This window comes from Bos javanicus, chromosome 1 (assembly GCF_032452875.1).
Source record: "Bos javanicus breed banteng chromosome 1, ARS-OSU_banteng_1.0, whole genome shotgun sequence".
Taxonomy (NCBI): Eukaryota; Metazoa; Chordata; class Mammalia; order Artiodactyla; family Bovidae; genus Bos; species Bos javanicus.
This window is the reverse complement of record NC_083868.1, coordinates 42512943-42530799: the sequence shown is the minus strand read 5'-3', so window position 1 is coordinate 42530799 and position 17857 is coordinate 42512943. Positions and strand designations below refer to the sequence as shown.

At 45.6% G+C, this 17857-nt stretch overlaps 2 protein-coding genes across 9 annotated transcripts in view; one reads left to right on the top strand and one right to left on the bottom strand.

Annotated features, from left to right (window-relative positions):
- The window catches only part of RIOX2 (ribosomal oxygenase 2), a 37562-nt gene extending 20978 nt beyond the window's left edge, over window positions 1–16584 (top strand). For 4 of the 8 annotated variants that reach the window (XM_061437703.1, XM_061437876.1, XM_061437788.1 and 1 more), the window contains 5 exons: window positions 3587–3690; window positions 6940–7042; window positions 7765–7933; window positions 9752–9840; window positions 11085–12266. In XM_061437703.1, coding sequence (XP_061293687.1) covers window positions 3587–3690; window positions 6940–7042; window positions 7765–7933; window positions 9752–9840; window positions 11085–11219 — 600 coding nt within the window. In that variant the 3' untranslated portion in view covers window positions 11220–12266. Of the gene's footprint in view, window positions 1–3586; window positions 3691–5850; window positions 5985–6939; window positions 7043–7764; window positions 7934–9751; window positions 9841–11084; window positions 12267–14563; window positions 14683–15555 lie in introns of those variants that run through there. The other 4 variants (XR_009740492.1, XM_061437624.1, XM_061438017.1 and 1 more) reach the window with 4 other exon arrangements.
- CRYBG3 (crystallin beta-gamma domain containing 3) overlaps window positions 12193–17857 on the bottom strand; it is a 126198-nt gene continuing 120533 nt past the window's right edge. Inside the window, exons 20-22 of the mRNA XM_061437318.1 lie at window positions 16582–16740; window positions 14652–14811; window positions 12193–13861 (exon numbers count right to left, since the gene is read on the bottom strand). Of these exons, the coding sequence (XP_061293302.1) occupies window positions 13773–13861; window positions 14652–14811; window positions 16582–16740 (408 nt within the window). The 3' untranslated portion in view covers window positions 12193–13772. The remainder of the gene's footprint in view (window positions 13862–14651; window positions 14812–16581; window positions 16741–17857) is intronic.

Here is a 17857-nt window from a genome sequence, read left to right as displayed (position 1 = left end):
CACAGCTCACAGTGAGAAGCCCTGGGTCTTCTGAAAGGAGAAAGATAGCATTGTGTTCTGCAAAGATTCTCAAGTTGTAAGCCTGTTGAGTTTTTAATCCGCGGAACTAACTCTTCAAGTGGAATCTTGTGTAAATGCCCAGTATGTGAAATTGAAGAGCAGAGTTGCCCTGGGAGGGGGTGGGCTTAGGGGGCTACCATGAGAGGCCTGGAGCCCTCCTCACCCTTCTTCCTTCCTACTCAGGTGGCAGCCTGAATGGTACTTCTGCCAAACCTGGGGTCTTGGGGTGAAGAACCCCCCATAATGGAAACACATCTCTGTGGCTTGGGGATCTGGCAAACCTGGGTTTGAATTCAGCTGCTGTCACTTATGAGCTGCGTGTCCTTGGGCAAGATTTTGGTCTCTGTGTCAATTTTTTTATTAAACTGGAGATCATTATGTTTATCTTATAGGTTGTAAATATTTAAAAATACTACTTTGATGTTTCTTTTACAGTGAAATTGCTTGAAAGCAATGGCTATTTGTCAATATATTGCTACCTATCAAATTAGCACAGACTCAGTGACTTGAAAAAACACCACAAACTTTATTGTCTTGTGGTTCTGTGGTTCAGAGGTCCCTGAGGGGTTTCACTGGCTGAAATCAAGGTGTCAGCAGGACTGTGTTCTGGAGGCTCTAGGGAAGAAGCCTGTCCTTGCTTTTCCCAGCCTCTGGAGGTAGTTCATAGTCCTCGGCTTATGGCCCCTTCCTCGACATGGCCCCTTCTATGCAACATGGAGCTTGGTCTTTCTCATGCTGCCCTCTCTCTTCCAGTACCCTCTTCTATTTGTGATTACGTTGGGCCTGCCTGGCTAATTCAGAATAATCCCCCCCGCCCCCCGTCAGCAGCCTTAATTAACCATGGCCATGTAGCCTAAATCTTCACAGATGCCAGAGGTTAGGGTGTTGACATTCTTGGAGACCCTGCCACCATGCCCTATCTTTATTTCCTCTTCTCTCCCACTCTTGGGAACCCTTTCCAGCAGGCGCTCTTGGCCATTGTTCCCCTGGAACTGCTCTGCCCGCCACCTCCACACTGTCAGCTACTGCAGTCTGCTCCGGTCCCCACCTCAGTCTGCCTGTCATCAGTATTTGGCTCAGTGGGCCACTGCCACCTGCTCCACTGGCTTCCAGGATGTGACTGTCCCTTGGTTCCCTCTCCACCTGACTGTCTTGTTCAGGTTCTCCTTTGCTGTTACGTCCTCAGTCTTCCTGCTTCTGTAAGCTGGGGTGCAGGACTTGTTTCCTGGACTTCTTTGATCACTGAGCATTCCCTCCCAAGGTTTCAAATACCTTCCACACTGATGTGTTTTCAATGCTGTATTAGCTCTCTAGCCCACATCTAAACTCTAGACTCATAATTCAGCTACCTACTTAATGCTTCCCCCTGGAAAGATAAAAAGATACAGCAAATTCAGTTTTCCCCAAACCAAAGTCTCATGTCCTACCCTGTTCCCAGCCTCCTCCCTGCGCATGTGTCCCCATTCTGCTTGTTTGGGGCAAAAATCCTTGGACACAGATTTATACAAAAGCCTCCTATCTAGCGTTCCTTTTGCAGACTTTTCTGACATAACAGCCATGGTGATACTTTTGGGATCCCGTGAACCCTTTACACAGACCTCTAATGACTTCTTTAAACCCAGAAAAAAAGCCGAAGTCCTTGAACTGGTCCAGAGGGCCCTGTGATCTAACCCCTCTGCTGCCCGCCCACCTCACCTTCCACCATCCCCAGCTTCACTCACTGCCTTCCTGCCACACCGGCGCCCCTCAGCCTGCCAGGCACATGCCGGCTGCAGCACCTTTGCACCTGCTCTTTCTCCCCAGGACGCTGCACGGCTGTGCTGTGCTTAGTCACTCAGTCGTGTCCGACTCTTTGCCTGCCAGGCTCCTCTGTCAGTGGGGATTCTTCAGGTGAGATTTCTGGAGTGGGTTGCCATGCCCACCTCCAGGGGATCTTCCCAACCCAGGGATTGAACCCAGGTCTCTCGCATTGCAGGTGGATTCTTCACCATCTGGCTTGCTCGTTTCCTGAAGTCTCTACTGAAGTGTCACCTTAGCAGAGTGGCTAAAATAGCACCTCGTACCCCAGACACACCCACCCTGACTGACCTCAGCATCATCCTCCTCACTCTGTCTTCTTTGCATTCACCACCACTCAACATTGTTTATTTGCAGCTTTCTTTTATCCCTCTTGCCCCCACTCGAATATCTTCATTGCTGATGTCTCTTCTCCCTTCTCAAATGCTTGTTGGTTTCTCTGGAACATGTTCCATCAGGCAGGGCTTTCTTTGGTTCAGTGCTCTCTCCCTGGTGCCTAGCCTGGTGTCTGGCATGGGCAGAGTGGAGAAGGGTTGGTCAGGTGTTTGTGGATGAATAAATAAACAGATGGATGATGAGCTATATGTGTGAGGGCCTCCGTCACAGGGCAGGCACTCAGACTCACAAATGAGAGCTGTAATTATGAGTGATGCATTGATTACTTGAAAGACTAGTTTCCCTGTCAGGTTGGTGTTATTCAGGGCAAGATAGCTCCTATGAATACCTCGTAATTGTATATTGTTTATTGCTTTAAGGCAAATCTTAGCATTAAAATAAAAAATCTCATGATGTTTCTTGAGCTCTTCCTCCAGGGCCCCTGGTTGTAGCCAGGGAGCCAGGCTACTTCCTGGGTTGCAGAGAGGAGACACGTGACTCCGAGGACCCCCTCTCTTCTCCTTTCTGCTGTACAGAATGTTCTGTCTGGGTGGGATCAGGCAGGAGGTGGTGGCTCCAGGGCAGGAGTGGTTTGGGGAGATACTTCTCTTAACCGGCTTGAAATCGGACGGGGTGGGGAGGCTCGCCTGCTGGAGGACGTGACTGGGCTGTGGTTGCGTCTAGTGCTCATTCTCTGATGCAGGGCTGCAGGGTTTTTGTCCCTTCTTCCGAACATCCATTGAGCCCGTGTGTGCCAGATGCTTAGGTGGGTTAGGCCCTGGGATACAGGATGGATGTGGGCCCTGCTTGGGAGACCACACAGACTGTAATGGGACAGCGGGTAAAATAAAAATTATAATACAGCCACGTGCCCAGCATTGCTCCAAGAGCTTTGGCTGTGTTGTCTCCTTTAATACTCCAGTAATCCTGTGAGATGTGGGGCAGTTGCTTCCCTTTTACACATAAAGGAACTGAGGCCTCGGGGGGTTAAGTAACATGCTGGGATCCCCAGCCAGTGAGCTCCAGAGCTGTCCCTCCTCACCACCCCCTTTGAAGGATGTGGAGGGCGGGTACAGGCTCTCACCTTGATCCCGGGCTAGTTTCAGAGGTGTCTGTTCTCAGCTTACAAAGAAAGTGGCTTCAGGCACTGGAAGCCTGTCTAGGATTGGGTTCATGGTGACAGACTCACGGACATAGCAGAGCTTGACCAGTGGACCCCACAGAGCCCAGCATGCAGACCACTGCCTGGTCACCACTCAGAGGTTTCTAGAACGCAGAACTGAAACTCACAGCCTCTACAAAGGACCAAGAAGACACCCTCCCCACTAACCCCTTCCCCCTTGTCCTCGTCTAGCCGGGAGACTTGCTGTACTTTCCCAGAGGGACCATCCATCAGGCGGACACTCCTGAGGGCCTGGCCCACTCCACGCATGTGACCATCAGCACCTACCAGAGCAGGTAAGCCCTCACCTCTGACCTCGCGTCCCTGACAGCTCTGCTCCGAGCTGTGGTGCCTGTGGCCAGGATCAGGAGGTGTGAGAGGTGGTCGCATCGCTTCTGCTTCTCCAGCCCCAGGGCTTCCTCCATCCCTGCTGGCTTCCTAGTCCTGCTGTGTCCCACCTGTGCCATTGACCCTCTCATCTGGGCCTCCTCCTGAACTGTCATAACCCCATCTCATACAGAACACCGGGAGTTGCCCACATCCCGGGATCGGGAAGACGGGCACCGCTGTGGGTATGGCGGTGTGTCTGTGACGCCATGCTGCACTTCTAGTCTCTTCCCACCCCCACCCACTCACTCTCTCCATTAGAAAAGTTTTTTTTATTGTGGCAAAATATTCGTAGACCATTTCATCCATTTTTAAGCGTCCAGTTGAGTGACACTAATTGCATTCACGCTGTTGTGCAGCCATCCCCACTGTCTGTTTCCGAAACATTGTCATCACCCCGAACAGAAACTCTGCATCACGGAAACCTCTGGGTCTCTTTTAAGGTTTCCAGTTTTTACAGTTCATTAAAGTCGGAAAGGACGTCTGGAACAGTGAGTCCTAGAAGCACATGTGCTGAAAACAGTTCCAATTAAAACCACGTTCCAGTTCAGCGAGTGCCTTGTCACGTGACAGGACCCAGGCAGTGGCCCTGCCCATGGTTTCGTGACAGCAGTGGCCTGGCTAGTCCAGGTCCCGTTAAAAGCGCCCATCACTGGTTTATTCATCATGAGCCCTGGGCCTTGTAGTGGTTGCTGGGATGGTAGGCGCTAGACTGAAGGGGCTTTGGGAGGACTTATACTCTGGTCATGGTGGAAGGAGGGGAGACAGGTGTGTAGTTCCCAAACAGTGTGGCATGTCCCATCACAGCTTTGCGGAGGAGTCCCTGGGAGCACAGAGGGGTGTGGTTAGCTAAGCTGGGGCATCACGGAAGCTTCAGCAATGATTTGACACCCAAACTGAGGGAGCCCAGGGGATGAATAAGTGGAGGTGGGCCCAGAGGTCAGAGTGGGACGGGGCATTCCAGGCCTGAGGAGCAGTGGGTCTTCGTAGCCTCAGAGCTGTATCTTGCAGCACAAGAGAGCAAGCATTCCTCTGCCTCCTCATCTGGCTCTGCAAGGAGAAGTGAAACACTGTGTTTAAGGGACAGGAGGGACTAAGCGGGAGTCTGGCCTGAAGGCAGAGAGCTTGTTTTAGGTTTCTCTTGTATAAAATGCCTTCTCACCATGGTTGGGTTCCTTGCAGAGGGAGAAAATTTCCAAGGGTGACTGAGGGAGCGGGCAGTGGGAACCGGGCCGTGGGGAGGCTGCACCAGAAGCCCGTTCTGGACCGAAGCAGCTCTGGGCCTCGGCAGCCACGTCGTTGAGCCCCATGAGCGTCCGTCCTCTGGTGTCCTGTCGTTGCTGTCACTCTTTCCCTAGTTCTTCCTCTTTTTCGTTTTTCTTGCAGCCATCAGCTGGTTTTCTGGCTCCCTTAGTTTTCACTCCATTTTCCTTCCTCGGTTCCTGATTTACTCACAACATTGGAATGTCGCCTCATCAGTTACTTCTCTGACTTCCCTCCACCTCCTTGACCCCGTTGGCTTTTGCCACCACCAAGTGACTGTTTCCCAATCTCAGGGGTGAAGAACTGGTAGCTTTCCCTGGTCCCACCCACTGCCCCTGCAGTCGGCAGGGCTGGAAGAGCTGCCTGAGTTAGAGAGGATGCCTGCCGTCTGAGGATGGGCACTGTGATGCCAACTTGTGCCTGTCGGTGGGGCCGCTGCTAGAACAGGACAGGTGTGACGCGAGGGCCGCTGCTCCCCGGAGATGCCCTGTGCTTTGGTCCTGGCGCTCCTTAAGACATTATGGTAGGGTGAAGATTTGGCCCTTCCCTAAGCCTTCTCAAAGGTGGCATTTAGGGCCTGCTCTCTCAGATAGTGGCATGTTGATCTGACCAATTTATGAAGGTGAAACCCTCCAGAGGTGTTGTTTCTAAACTGCAGCCCAAGATCCAGTCTCCTAGAAGAGCACGGAGCTCAGTGTAATATCTGCACTTTAACTCCGTGAGCTACTGCTATGTGACTTATACCTGGGACCCCTCGAAGGACGATAATATTTCATGCTGCTGTGAGGTCTACATGTGTCCTCCAGGTCTACGTTCAGTCAAAGGTGTGAGGCTGGGTGTAGCATTTTGTCAGAAACCCGTGAGGCCACCAGGTGGGAGTGGATGCCGGGGGAGAAGTGTCTCTCATGTGGCTCTTGTCCTCCTTTGCCACTTCCAGGAGGTAAGCATAAAAGTGTTAATTTTGCTTACAGAGTGAGAGGCAAAAGTCATACTGTGAATTTCCATTTTGCATATAGCCAGCAATTTGAAATCTGCTGGTGACACAGAGGGACATTTTGAGCAGCTCAGAAGTGTTTATAGAGAGAGCATCCCCACAGCGTGTGCATCTTACACTGACACACATTGAGGAGCAAGTGATTCTGAACGCCCCGCAGAAAAAGCAGAGGTAGCTGAACACTGACGCTGGTCCTGAAATGGTATTTCTGGCATCTGGCTTCTCTCTTCTACCCCAGTAAAACCATCATTAGAGTTTAACAAGTTGCAAAATAAATCATTTTGAAATTGTTAATGTTGGATATTTGACTGAGAACAGTGCCCCTCCCGTTACTAAGAAACAAAGGAAAATGTCATGTTTAACTGTTCAGATAATTGCACAGTCCAGGATCTTGCTGTTACCCTACATATATTGCTTTTTGGATTTTTTGCACATACAAATTTTTTTAGGTCCTCTAATCATTGAGAGTTACTTTTCTGCAAAACTGTCAAGGCAGTTATGTAGTTGAAAACGTTAAAAAAAAAAAAAATTGTTCCTTTGAACTTCCTACTTTATGATAGTCTGTAATTAATTCTGTTATCTTTACATTTAAGATAAATCATGAATAAAGCCTAGCTTCCCACCTTTAACTTTGCATGTGAGTGTCTGAGGTGGGGAGAAAGGGAAGCCTGTGATTGATAATGCTCTTAAGTTTTTATGCTGAGTGCAAAGAGTCGGACATGACTGAGTGACTGAACTGAACTGATGTGAAATTATTGGAACTCGAGATTTCAGGGCAGGGGGATTGATGTGTAGTTTGTAGCTTGAGGCTTTTATAATCAGTGTTTTATCCACATGTCTTATGCTTTCATTGTTTTGTTTTTCATTTTGTTTTTTTTTTTTTACTTGGCATGTGTTCCAGTTCATGGGGAGATTTCCTTTTGGACACCATTTCGGGGCTCGTGTTTGACACCGCCAAGGCAGACGTGGCACTCCGGGCTGGCATCCCCCGGCAGCTGCTCCTGGTAAGGAGCGAAGGCAGGTGGGGAGGGAGGGGCAGCTGTGGCTCCCCGCTCAGGACCCTGGAACCCTTCTCCCGTGAGCCAAGCTTGTTTCCTCCTGGGCTGGGTGGTTTGCAAATGACAGAGTGCTGCACATTACTTGCAACCCAAAGGAACAGTGGTGTATGCAGATGGCCCACTTCCTGTATTTCAGGGTGGCAGCAGCAGGCCCTGGGAGCGCTGACTGAGTAGATATTTGAATAACTAATATGGCTCAGGAACTATAGCCTCAGCACATGTGTGATCCCAAGTTAGGAGAGATCCACTGGAGAGCCTGGCCTCAGTGTGTTCCCTGGCTTTCCTGTCCATCCTGATTTTACCCTGATGGCAGGTTTTGAGATGATGGATGCATTAGGGCTGAGTTGAGCAAAGGTGCCTTCTTGTCTGAAGTGGTCACTTCAGATAGTGATTTTTTTCTTCAAAAGGCAAGGCCAAGACTGCACCAAGGGCTTCCCAGGGAGCCCTCTTTCCAGGCAAAATGCTAAAAATTGATCTTTTTTTTTTGCAAATGGTAGGCAGCTACAGAGGAACAGTGATTAGGAGGACATAAAGGGGTGCTGTCCTTAAGGGAGTGGCGTGGATCCGTGTTTGTCCTGGGTGGTGGTGCCCATTGCAGCACTCTGGAGATGGGGCCTGGGCAGGAACGCGGCTGGAGTCTGGGCCAGGACTCACTTCTGTGTTTCCAGCAGGCGGAAAGCACAGCTGTTGCAACGAGATTAAGTGGCTTTCTGAGGATGCTTGCAGACCGGCTGGAGGGCACCAAAGAACTGCCTTCTGCAGACATGAAGAAGGATTTCGCTATGAACAGACTCCCACCTTACTATATGGGAGATAGAGCAAAGCTTGTGGCACCAGGTAGGGCTTGCTGTTTCTCTAGGTGGCCAGGGGCTAATGTGGGATATATTGATGCTTTTTTGGGTGTGCACTTCTTTGAGCTGATGGGAAGTATGAAAGATTTCAGGGTGAACATGAGCCTGTCCTTAGTGTGTTAAGGTTGGACAGGACACGCTGCTTGATGGGGAATGAGAACCCTGTGGTTTGGGGTGAGAAGTATGTATTTATGGCCCCTCTGCAATTCATCATCTGCAGGAAGTTTCAAGAACTTGAACACTGAAATAATCTTGTTGGAAATTAGCTCAGGGATGGGTAAAACGTTGCCATCAGCAGGTGAACTACAGGAATTCACAGGATCATCACAGACCTTCCCCAAGTCCCAGGTGACTGTTTGTGACAGGTTTAAGTTACAGATGATGTGGACAGACTGCTGGGTGGATGGTGATACCAGTGTTCTGGGGCACAGACTATACCATGCTCCTGTAGTCTAACAGAGCTGGGTTTATTGACTTGTAATGGGAGATAGCACGCTGCTGGAGACTGCAGACATCTCAGTAAAAGGAATGCAGGGAAGGATTTCTAGGATTTGGGTTTGAGTTAGGTGATTTCAAGAGGGTTCAGGAAGTTGGGCTTTGCTCTGGGTTGGATGCTGTTGGGAAAGAGAGACTCTCAGATTGCGTCTCCTGTAAATCCTGGTTATGCTTGGTAGCAGGAGGAGTGAAGTGAGGATGGAGTGACCACTGGTAAAGCAGCAGCAGTCCCTCAGGCTAGCCAGGAGTGGGGCACGTGTGGTCAGTCCCGTGGTTTGGACAGTGTTCTTCCTTTTGCCTGTTGATGAAGTGGTCTCGATTTTCTCTCTCACATAGTCACAGCATGGCCATGTTTAATGTTGGGGTGCTTTAGAATGGCCTGTGTTCAGCAGAACAGGGAGACACAGCTGGGTGTGCCAGGCTGGCTCTCAGGCTGCTTCTCTTGGTCAGGTAGAGGGAGACTCTCATTTTCACTAACTTTTCAAAAAGCCTTATCCATCACGAGTGGAGGACCAGCGAGACACACAATCTACAAGGTCCCTTCTAACATTCATTCTATGAACATGTTTATTGTAGTTTGAGGTGGGGAGTAGTTTAGAATATGTTTTTGATGCATCCACTCAAAACAGCAATTTTCCCAGCACACGGTTTAATCTTTAGCAGAACAGTTCAGTTCTGAGTATCAGCTTATGTCCCAGTTTTCCTTGTCTTAGCCCTTACTGTCAATATTAAGTTCCCTCAACTCTGTCTCCAACCAGATCAGCGTGTCAGGCTGATCTGTTTGTAGTGGCTGCTTTTTCACTAAGTTAAATCCAACCTAGGAAAGAGAGTTGTTCCTGTGCACTTTATTAGGTGGCTTGTTTTTATGACACAGTGCTTGACCTACCTAGACTGAATAATTCGCCATGGTCATGTAACTGGTAATTGGAGGGATGGTGCACTTTGAGCTCAGGAAGTCCTTTCAGAGTCCACATGTGGAGCAAGCCAGGGACAGAAATTGGAGCGGTGAGAGCGTTCCACGCAGAAGGCAGGGTGGCCCAGTCTGTTGTGATAGTGTGTGCTCCCCCAGTACTGGTGATAGCCTTTTAATGAACTTAGAAACCTGTGTTGTTATTTATCTGGTTGACATCTGTCTTCAGTGTAAGGATGAGGTCCTTTGGGATGTAAGCAGTATTTTTAACATCACTGTGAATATCTGAGTTGGAGCAGATGCTCCATGCTTGGATTCACCTGCACATTGTTAACTAATTTTCCCAAACAGTTGCTCCTGCAAACAAGTTTGAGCCTGCTTTCTCTCTGGGTTTTCTAGGTGGACAACTTCCGGGGTTGGACAGCACAGTGAGACTGCAGTTTAGAGACCACGTGGTTCTCACCGTAGGACCCTATCAGGACCCATCCGTGAGTATCCAGAAGGGAAGAGGGTTCCACTCAAGGCACGTCCATTGAGGGCCTCAGGTTATCAGGCTGACAGGTGGCCCTGCCCACCTCCTCTGAGAATCTTCCTCCTCACAGTTCAGTCCCATCTCTCTAGATCAGATTATGCCCAGATCTCACTGCTCCGGTTCCGAAGTTTCCTGCCTGTTGGGCATTTGAGGGTTTGTCCTTAGCTCCACAGAACTCTGCTTCTTCCCCTAGTTAGCGGTTAATGTCTGGTCTCTGCCTCCTAATTAGGGCTAGGTTGCCTTTGCCAAATTATCAGTATAGGTTTCTGGTCTTCCTCTGGTGTGGGACTTCTGCCTTTATGAAAGTGCCCTGCACAACCCTAAAGCCCTTGGGAATTCTCCCATGCCTGGTGGCTTCACCCTGCTCCTCCTGATCAGCTTTCTTGGGAGGGGCCCGTGAATGACTGGCGAGGTTGGGAGTCAGGGGCACCTGGATGTCTCCATAACCAGACTGTTCTAGCCACCAGGGCCAAACCTGGTGAAAACTATATAACATATATATGGAAACCTTGAGATTATATGCTCCCACAGCCTCATTTTTTTTTTTTTAAAAGCTAGTTATTCTGATAATCAATTAGTTTGAGGCGTTTATTTTAGGTCAGTGTGTTTGATTCTCATCTAAGAGGGGACAAGGAATGACTCAAGGTGCTGGAAGAGGCAGTAAACTTCCCTGTGTAGGGTGGACACGGAGGGAGGGGAAGCCTACTCTAAGTAGAAGGAAGGTTTTTATAGATCATATGGCTGGTATTTAGAATTAATATTTACTCTGTGGTGTTCATAAATTGAAAATTTATGTATACCTAGAAATATTAAATTTTTATGATGCACAAAGAGTTGCTGGTATGGTTAAATGAAGTAACCTGAATGTTTCATTGGTAAGTTGAAATAGAAATGGTTTTTTCATTAAAGTTTCTGAAGGGGCTATTATCTTTTTAAAAAATGACTTACAAGTGCTTATTTGCTACATACAGATAGTAATCTACGACAACTATTTAAAAAAGTCATTATAACTTGTATTTATGTATCTACATGTTTACATCTCAACTTTTTGCCAGAAAGATTCTTTAGTATTCAATAAATTTCACTTAAGCACTGAGGCATTGAGATTTTTCTTGGTGTTGCCCTATACTACTGGAAAAGCCTCCTAGCACCCCAGTGGGCAGTAGCTTGTTGCTGAGAGCTTTTTTTGTTCTTTTGAAGGATGAAACTCGAGGGGAGATGGTTTACGTCTATCATTCCTTAAGGAACAGGAGAGACACACACATGATGGGAAATGAGGAAACAGAGGTTTGTTCCAACCCAAAATGCATGTTTTTGCTCTGGTTTGGTGCTTGATGGGAGGACTCTATTACCTTTGATGTATGGGTAATGGGCTTTTCTGTGATTGCAGTGTGGGCTTAACTATCCCTGTAAAGCTGTCAATTTGTGAAATGTTAAGTCAGACATTTCTGTAATATATAAACACCTGTACCCACTTTAAAAGACTGGCATGGGACCTGTGGCCTTGTAGGGGAGGTGTAAAGTAACAAATATGAAGCATTTCAAATGACTAATATTTAAGACTTTAATTCTAATGTATTTTGATTTGGCAAGTAGGGGCTGTTTCTCTGCAATTAAAAAAAAAAAAATTGGGGCCACACCCGACAGCCTATAGGATCAGACCCGTGCCCCCTGCATTGGAAGGTGGAGTCTTAACCACTGGACTGCCAGGGAAGCCCCAAATGACTAATAGGCCTTTCGTGAGTTCTCACAAGGGAATCATTGACTTTTATAAGTTATCTAATTATCGTTTGTAGTTTTTATAAATAGCTTACCTGTAACAAGTTTCATTCTTATGAAGGATCTCAGTAATGATGCATTGAGAATTATGGAAAATGCCACTTAAATGACTGGTTTATCTTTTTTCAGTCTTATGGACTTCGCTTTCCTCTATCATATATGGATGCACTAAAGCAAATTTGGAACAGTTCAGCTATTTCTGTCAAGGACCTGAAGCTGACTACAGATGAGGAAAAGCAAAACCTGGTATTATCCCTCTGGACAGAATGTTTAATCCAAGTAGTCTAGTGGCTTTGCTGCTTTAATAGTAATTTTTATATGTAAAATTCTGGACACTTGATTCTGCAGAGATTTGTGTGCTGGGGACTCCTGTTGCTTTGAACCAAGGACACGATGAATGTACCTTTCCTTACCTGTGTGTTTAATAAAATGAGATCTACCTCTTACAGGTGATCAGTTGGCCATATGTACTAACAGATGTACATAGAAGAACAGCAAGTTACTCAATGTCCCAGAAAGTGACAAAAGCCATATTTCGACCAGTTTATTTAATCCAGTGTGGTAGAAAAGGCACAGCTCCAATAAATGTAAATTTAACTGTCATTACCTGGTGTTCTTTGGAAGAAATAACTTCTTTAAAGAGCCTCACTGGCTCTAGAAAAATTTTAAACAACAATTAACATGAAAATTTTTTAACTTGGTTTTTTACAGTGAAAATATACATACCATACCTTTGTGTATACACAAGCCCCCCCCCCCATTAAAATAAAGTTACCCTAAAACAAATTTCATTAAATAATACTGCCGCATTTAATAAGAGGCACTCATATCTATGGGCAAGGGTGTTTTACAGGTGTTGTTTGAAAGATTACGAAAGAGCCTGAGATTGAAGGAAAAAAAATCCCCAATAATATTTACATGGAAAGACCAAGTCTCTATAAAAAATAGTCAAAATAGTGGGTCTTTGAGTTTAAACAGTTCACTGTTACTTTACATTCTAAAGTGCATATAGATTGATATTTTTAAAAATATCACTGGAAAATTTAATCTTTCTATAGAAAAATAGAGCAGACATTTTTCCGCTTTACTGGCAAAAGTTGGGGATGAAGAGAACAGTTATCTCAGTGTAAGTTTAAAACCAACTTAGGAGGGAAAAATGCTTGAGAATTCTATAGTGACGGTGGTAATGCTTACTTGAGACTAAGTCCAAGACAATATCCTACCTGATTTTGTTCGAATGAAAGCTATTTAAAATGGAAGTGAAAAACTGAGTTTCTTGTCACAGTTTGTAAAGGAAAATGGTATAGTCAAGGCTGAAATACTACTTGGTTTTACCTTAAAATTTCCCTTTACTTTAGGCAAAGGAAAATTTATTATACGTAGGTGACAGAGTCCTTCCTTATAAACACTTGAGGGTAGATCAGGGGGGGTCAGCACCAGGATAGGAGTGACCCCTGGTTAGCGTTGTCATCCGAGAGAGAAGGGACAGCCACCGGCTATTTGTGCATTTTTAGTTTAAAGGATCAGGCAAAGAATAGCAACAGAAAACACTCCTGTACTTGCTGAGGTGAACACTTATGGTACTTCATATAAAAGCTTCAAGAGAGAACTCTTAATGCATATCTAATACAGTAGCTTAACAGTAAGCTTTATTAAATATGTTTTCAGATATTGTGAAAAAAGTATTCATCTTCTTAAAAGTATGACTTGACCTGTCGGACTTCGCTTCCCTGTGCCTGGCACTCAACCACACACTTAGTTGTTAATAGCTAATAGAGGGTGATAGCATCAGCAGTGTCCTGTAACTATCGGGAATAGGATTTGTGTTTGGTAGAAAGAGAAAACAGACTTCAAAAAACCTGCTCACCGAAGCTGGAGATCAAGCGGGAGTAGAACCTTCCACAGACATCATAATGCATTCTTCACAGGAACGCCTACTAGCTGGCAAGCATATTTTGAGCTCTTCCATGGTGAAGAGCAACAGTCTTCACGTTTGGGGGAGAAGCCCATTCCACTCAGTGGTCCCAGAGCCTAGGATGGGCAGGTCGTTTCCACAGGGCATGAGGGCCCTCCTCCCTCCATGCTCTCCCAGGGACACTGCGGACTCTCTCACAATATTTCAATGTCCCATTTCTGTGTTTCTTCTCCCTCCAGGGGCTGGTTTACAATTACGTGAGTTTTGTCATAATAATTTCCTCCTAAAACAGCAATTCCAAAAGGAAAGATTAATTTATTCACACAGGTGCTTAACGATTTCACAACTGTCAGAAGGCTTTCGTTCAGCCCACTTGCTGGTGGGGTAGATTCATATGTCTTTATAAAAGCGATGGTCTGAAATGGGAAACTGAGGTTAAACAGGTGTATCTGTTCACCTCAAACCAGACCTCACAGGAGTGATTGAAAGGCTAAGCAGTATAATATATAGATGTATAAATGATGTGCCCTAACAATGGGATTCTTAAGAACACAGTGCTCTGAGCACGCTCTGGCTCAGTGTCACACTGCATTTTTGTTTCTACACCAAGAGTGGCTGTGACTAACCCAATTAGAGCAACAGCACTGAATAATATTCACCCTGACCTTGTTGAATTCAAAAGTGAGTTTAAATGATACCTACTATAAATTTTAAGAACCACACAATTCAGAACAGAAAGTCAGAGATGTTTCTTTAGGGACCAGATGACATGTTACGGTTGGTGATGCTTCACATTTCGAAATGTTCTCAAAGATCACATAGCAAATGAAAATTTTACCACTCTACTGATAAGAACCTTCATAAGCTTGGTCCTTAGGCTTTTGATCCACCTATAGCTAATTGTTTTGCTTGTTGTTTGTTAAAATGGCATATCAGCTTTTTCAAGTATAATTAAAAATGACTTAATATTTCCCTTATACATAAGGGCTTCTTTTACCCAGGAGGAGGTGGAGGTTTGGAATTCAAAATGAATATCCAAGGACACAACACACTGGCTTTTGTCATAGGCCTACCTTTAACATCAAGGACCAGTTGATCACTGAGGTAGGAGCTGATGGTTCCATTTCTGTTCAGTCTCCACTTCTGCCTGAACTGCCCATGTTCGGTCCAGAGGGCGACTTTAGCTCCAGGTGTGTCTCGACCACCGATGACATCGAGACATGTGTCACTGGCCTGAAAGGTCAAGAAATACATTGGCAGTACTACATTGCTAAAATCAGCTGGACTGAGCCTTTTTTCTTTCATGTGAGTGAATCAGACAAGCCCATCTAAAAAGAAAACAAGACCTGAACCTAATTCTAAAATTATAATCTCAGTCAATTTTTTAAGTTGTTATGGCTGAGGGAAGGCGATAGTATGGAAATAAACCTACTGAACTAGAGGTACTTTTTTTTTTTTTCCTGTGATCCCTTGAACCTCAAACTGCTGTGGTTGGAAGGAATCATAATTTTCCATGGTACAGATGAGTATCAGAAAATCACATATCATTTTAGAAACCATGTAAGTCTCAGTGTGGTGGTGGTTCAGTCACTAAGTCGTGTTCAACTCTTGCAATCCCACCTGTCTGTAGCCCACTAGGATCCTCTGTCCACGGGATTTCCCAGGCAAGAATACTGGAATGGGTTGCCTTTTCTTCTCCAGGGCATCTTCCTGACCCAGGAATTGAACCTGGGGTGGGAAGATCCCCTGGATCTTGGGCTTTATTCTTAGGCTTTCCTTGTGGCTCAGCTGGTGAAGAATCTACCTGCAATGCGGGAGATCTGGGTTCGATTCCTGGGTTGGGAAGATCCCCTGGAGAAGGGAAAGGTTACCCACTCCAGTATTCTGGCCTGGAAAATTCCATGGACTGTATGTGTATAGTCCATGGGGTTGCAAAGAGTTGGACACGACTGAGTGACTTTCACTTTTGCATTGCAGGTGGACTGGATTGAGCCACCAGGGAAGCCTGAGGTATTTGTTTTTAAAAGAACATCCAGATCTGACAACAGATGGTTAAATAAAGATTTGTTGAATTAGGATTAAATGTTGAGTTAGTGTTAGCTTAAATATATAAGGTCGAGCTTGTTTTTCTTATAAAAACATTGGGTGATGTGCTGGATACCCAGACAATAATTACGTTTAAGTGCTTTTCATTTCTGTTGAAGCATGAGAAAAAGGTTGATAATCTACTGGTGATATAATAAAACTGGTGTCTTATTCCCCATACCATCAAACATAATAGAAAGGGTGCAGAAAAACAAAGAAACCTGAATTTTATTTTCTAAACTTCCTCCAAAAGCAGCAGCTTTCTTCTTCCTTCATTATCTGTTTCAAAGATGTGCTTAGTTTCTCAGTCGTGTCCAGCTCTTTTTAACCCCACGCACTGTAGCCTGCCAGGCTCCTCTGTCCATGGGGATTCTGTCCATGGGCAAGAATACTGGAGTGGGTTGCCATGCCCTCCTCCACGGGATTCTCCCAACCCAAGGATTGAACCTACATTTCCTGCATTGCAGGCAGATTCCTTCCCAGCTGAGCTACCAGGGAAGCCTGTTTTGAAGATGAGAAAGGTTCAATTCAACGTGTTTGGAATCACAAAGACAGCTAAATTGATCTGGGCCACAGAGCTTAAGAAGCATCTCAGAAAAGCACACCATCCATTTGGGTGTGATGATTTTATCACTAGTTTTAAAAAAAACCATTTAGTATATATTAGTCTTTTTACTTTAAAACAGAATTTTTGGCTATAGAAAGTCTAGTTTGGAAGGCCATTTCACTTCAGTGCTTCAGTAATATATGTCAATGCTTTTATAATCATGCAGCAAACTCTTCATAGGAAGTTGCATTAATTGTATCATGCCATTTGATTTGGGAAGATTCTGGTTTCTAAAAGACCGAAGATCAACAAGCAAGCTATACGATCGGTGGGGCTGACAAGCAAGCTATACGATCGGTGGGGCTGGTTACCTTGGATTTAAAGAGTCCTCGACAGTAGTGCCAGATCTGCGTATTCTTCCCGCTGTAGGGAGAGATGCACACAGAGGTTGCCCTGCTGTCGGCCACATTTCCCGTGACTGTCAGGTACCCGTCCTGGGCTCGGTTCCTTATTCTGATGTACACTGAGGGCTGTGGCAGGAGGGGCAAAGCCAGTTAGAAAAATATCTTTTGAATCTGGAAATCAGCCCTTTCCAAGGAAAACTTGAAGGAAACATGTGAGAGGAAACAGAATTTAGCTTATTTATTTATATCTGTTTCAAATTTTCCATTAAAAAACCCTTAGACCACTGAGCACATACCTTCACTTGTACAGTCTCTATTGTCTTTTCTGAAATACACTCTTGGGAGGGTGAAAGGTAATAGTTTCATTCATTCATATTCCGCTATGACAAGGGGCAGATGCAGAATTAGGGACTTAATGAGGTTCATGTAGTAACTACTATGTCCTTGTGGGTCTGGGGAAGGCTGGGGAGTAAGAATAAGGGCAAGGTACTACCTCCATGGATGGAATAACAATTGAGCAGGCAAGGTACAATAATAAGACACGCTGGCTTGTGCTATGATTAAGTGCCAAATGACTGCTATGGGAGGTTGTGAAAAGCCCAGGTGGCTGAGGGCCCTCTAGTAATTTTTTTGTTTCTATTTATACTTTGTTGAAATTGACCTTGATATTTCAAGGAAAGAGACCTTGCATATAGGTGGTCACTGTGTACTCAAAAATTGGGTAACAAAAAATTTCATCTCTTGGGCCTGGAATATATAGAAAGTTTTCAAATAAGATACTAAGTCTAGGACTTGCCTCTAAGGATCACAGTTACTATTTATTGAGACTTAGTCCTAAATGCTATCAGAATTAATGACCAGAACAACCCTTTAAGAGAATACAAGGGACTTCCCTGGTGCTCCAGTGGTTAAGACTCCACAGTTCCACTGCAGGGGGCACAGATTGGGGAACTAAGATCCTGCATGTTGACAGGGTATGGTCAAAAAACCACCACAGGAAAAACAGAAAGAAAGTATAATTATGACCTGCATTCTTACAAATAAGGGTAACACAGATATGGAAAAACCAGGTTTGCCTGTGCCAAAACCCTCCCTATTCACCCTGATGCTCTAAGGCCTGTGCAGAGATGCACTCATTACTCTGCATTACTCTGAGACATGGGGAATAAAAGACCGATTCCAAAGTTGGCAGTGGAATAGGATGATAAAAGAACAAAGCACCTGACTGAAGCACTACAGAAAC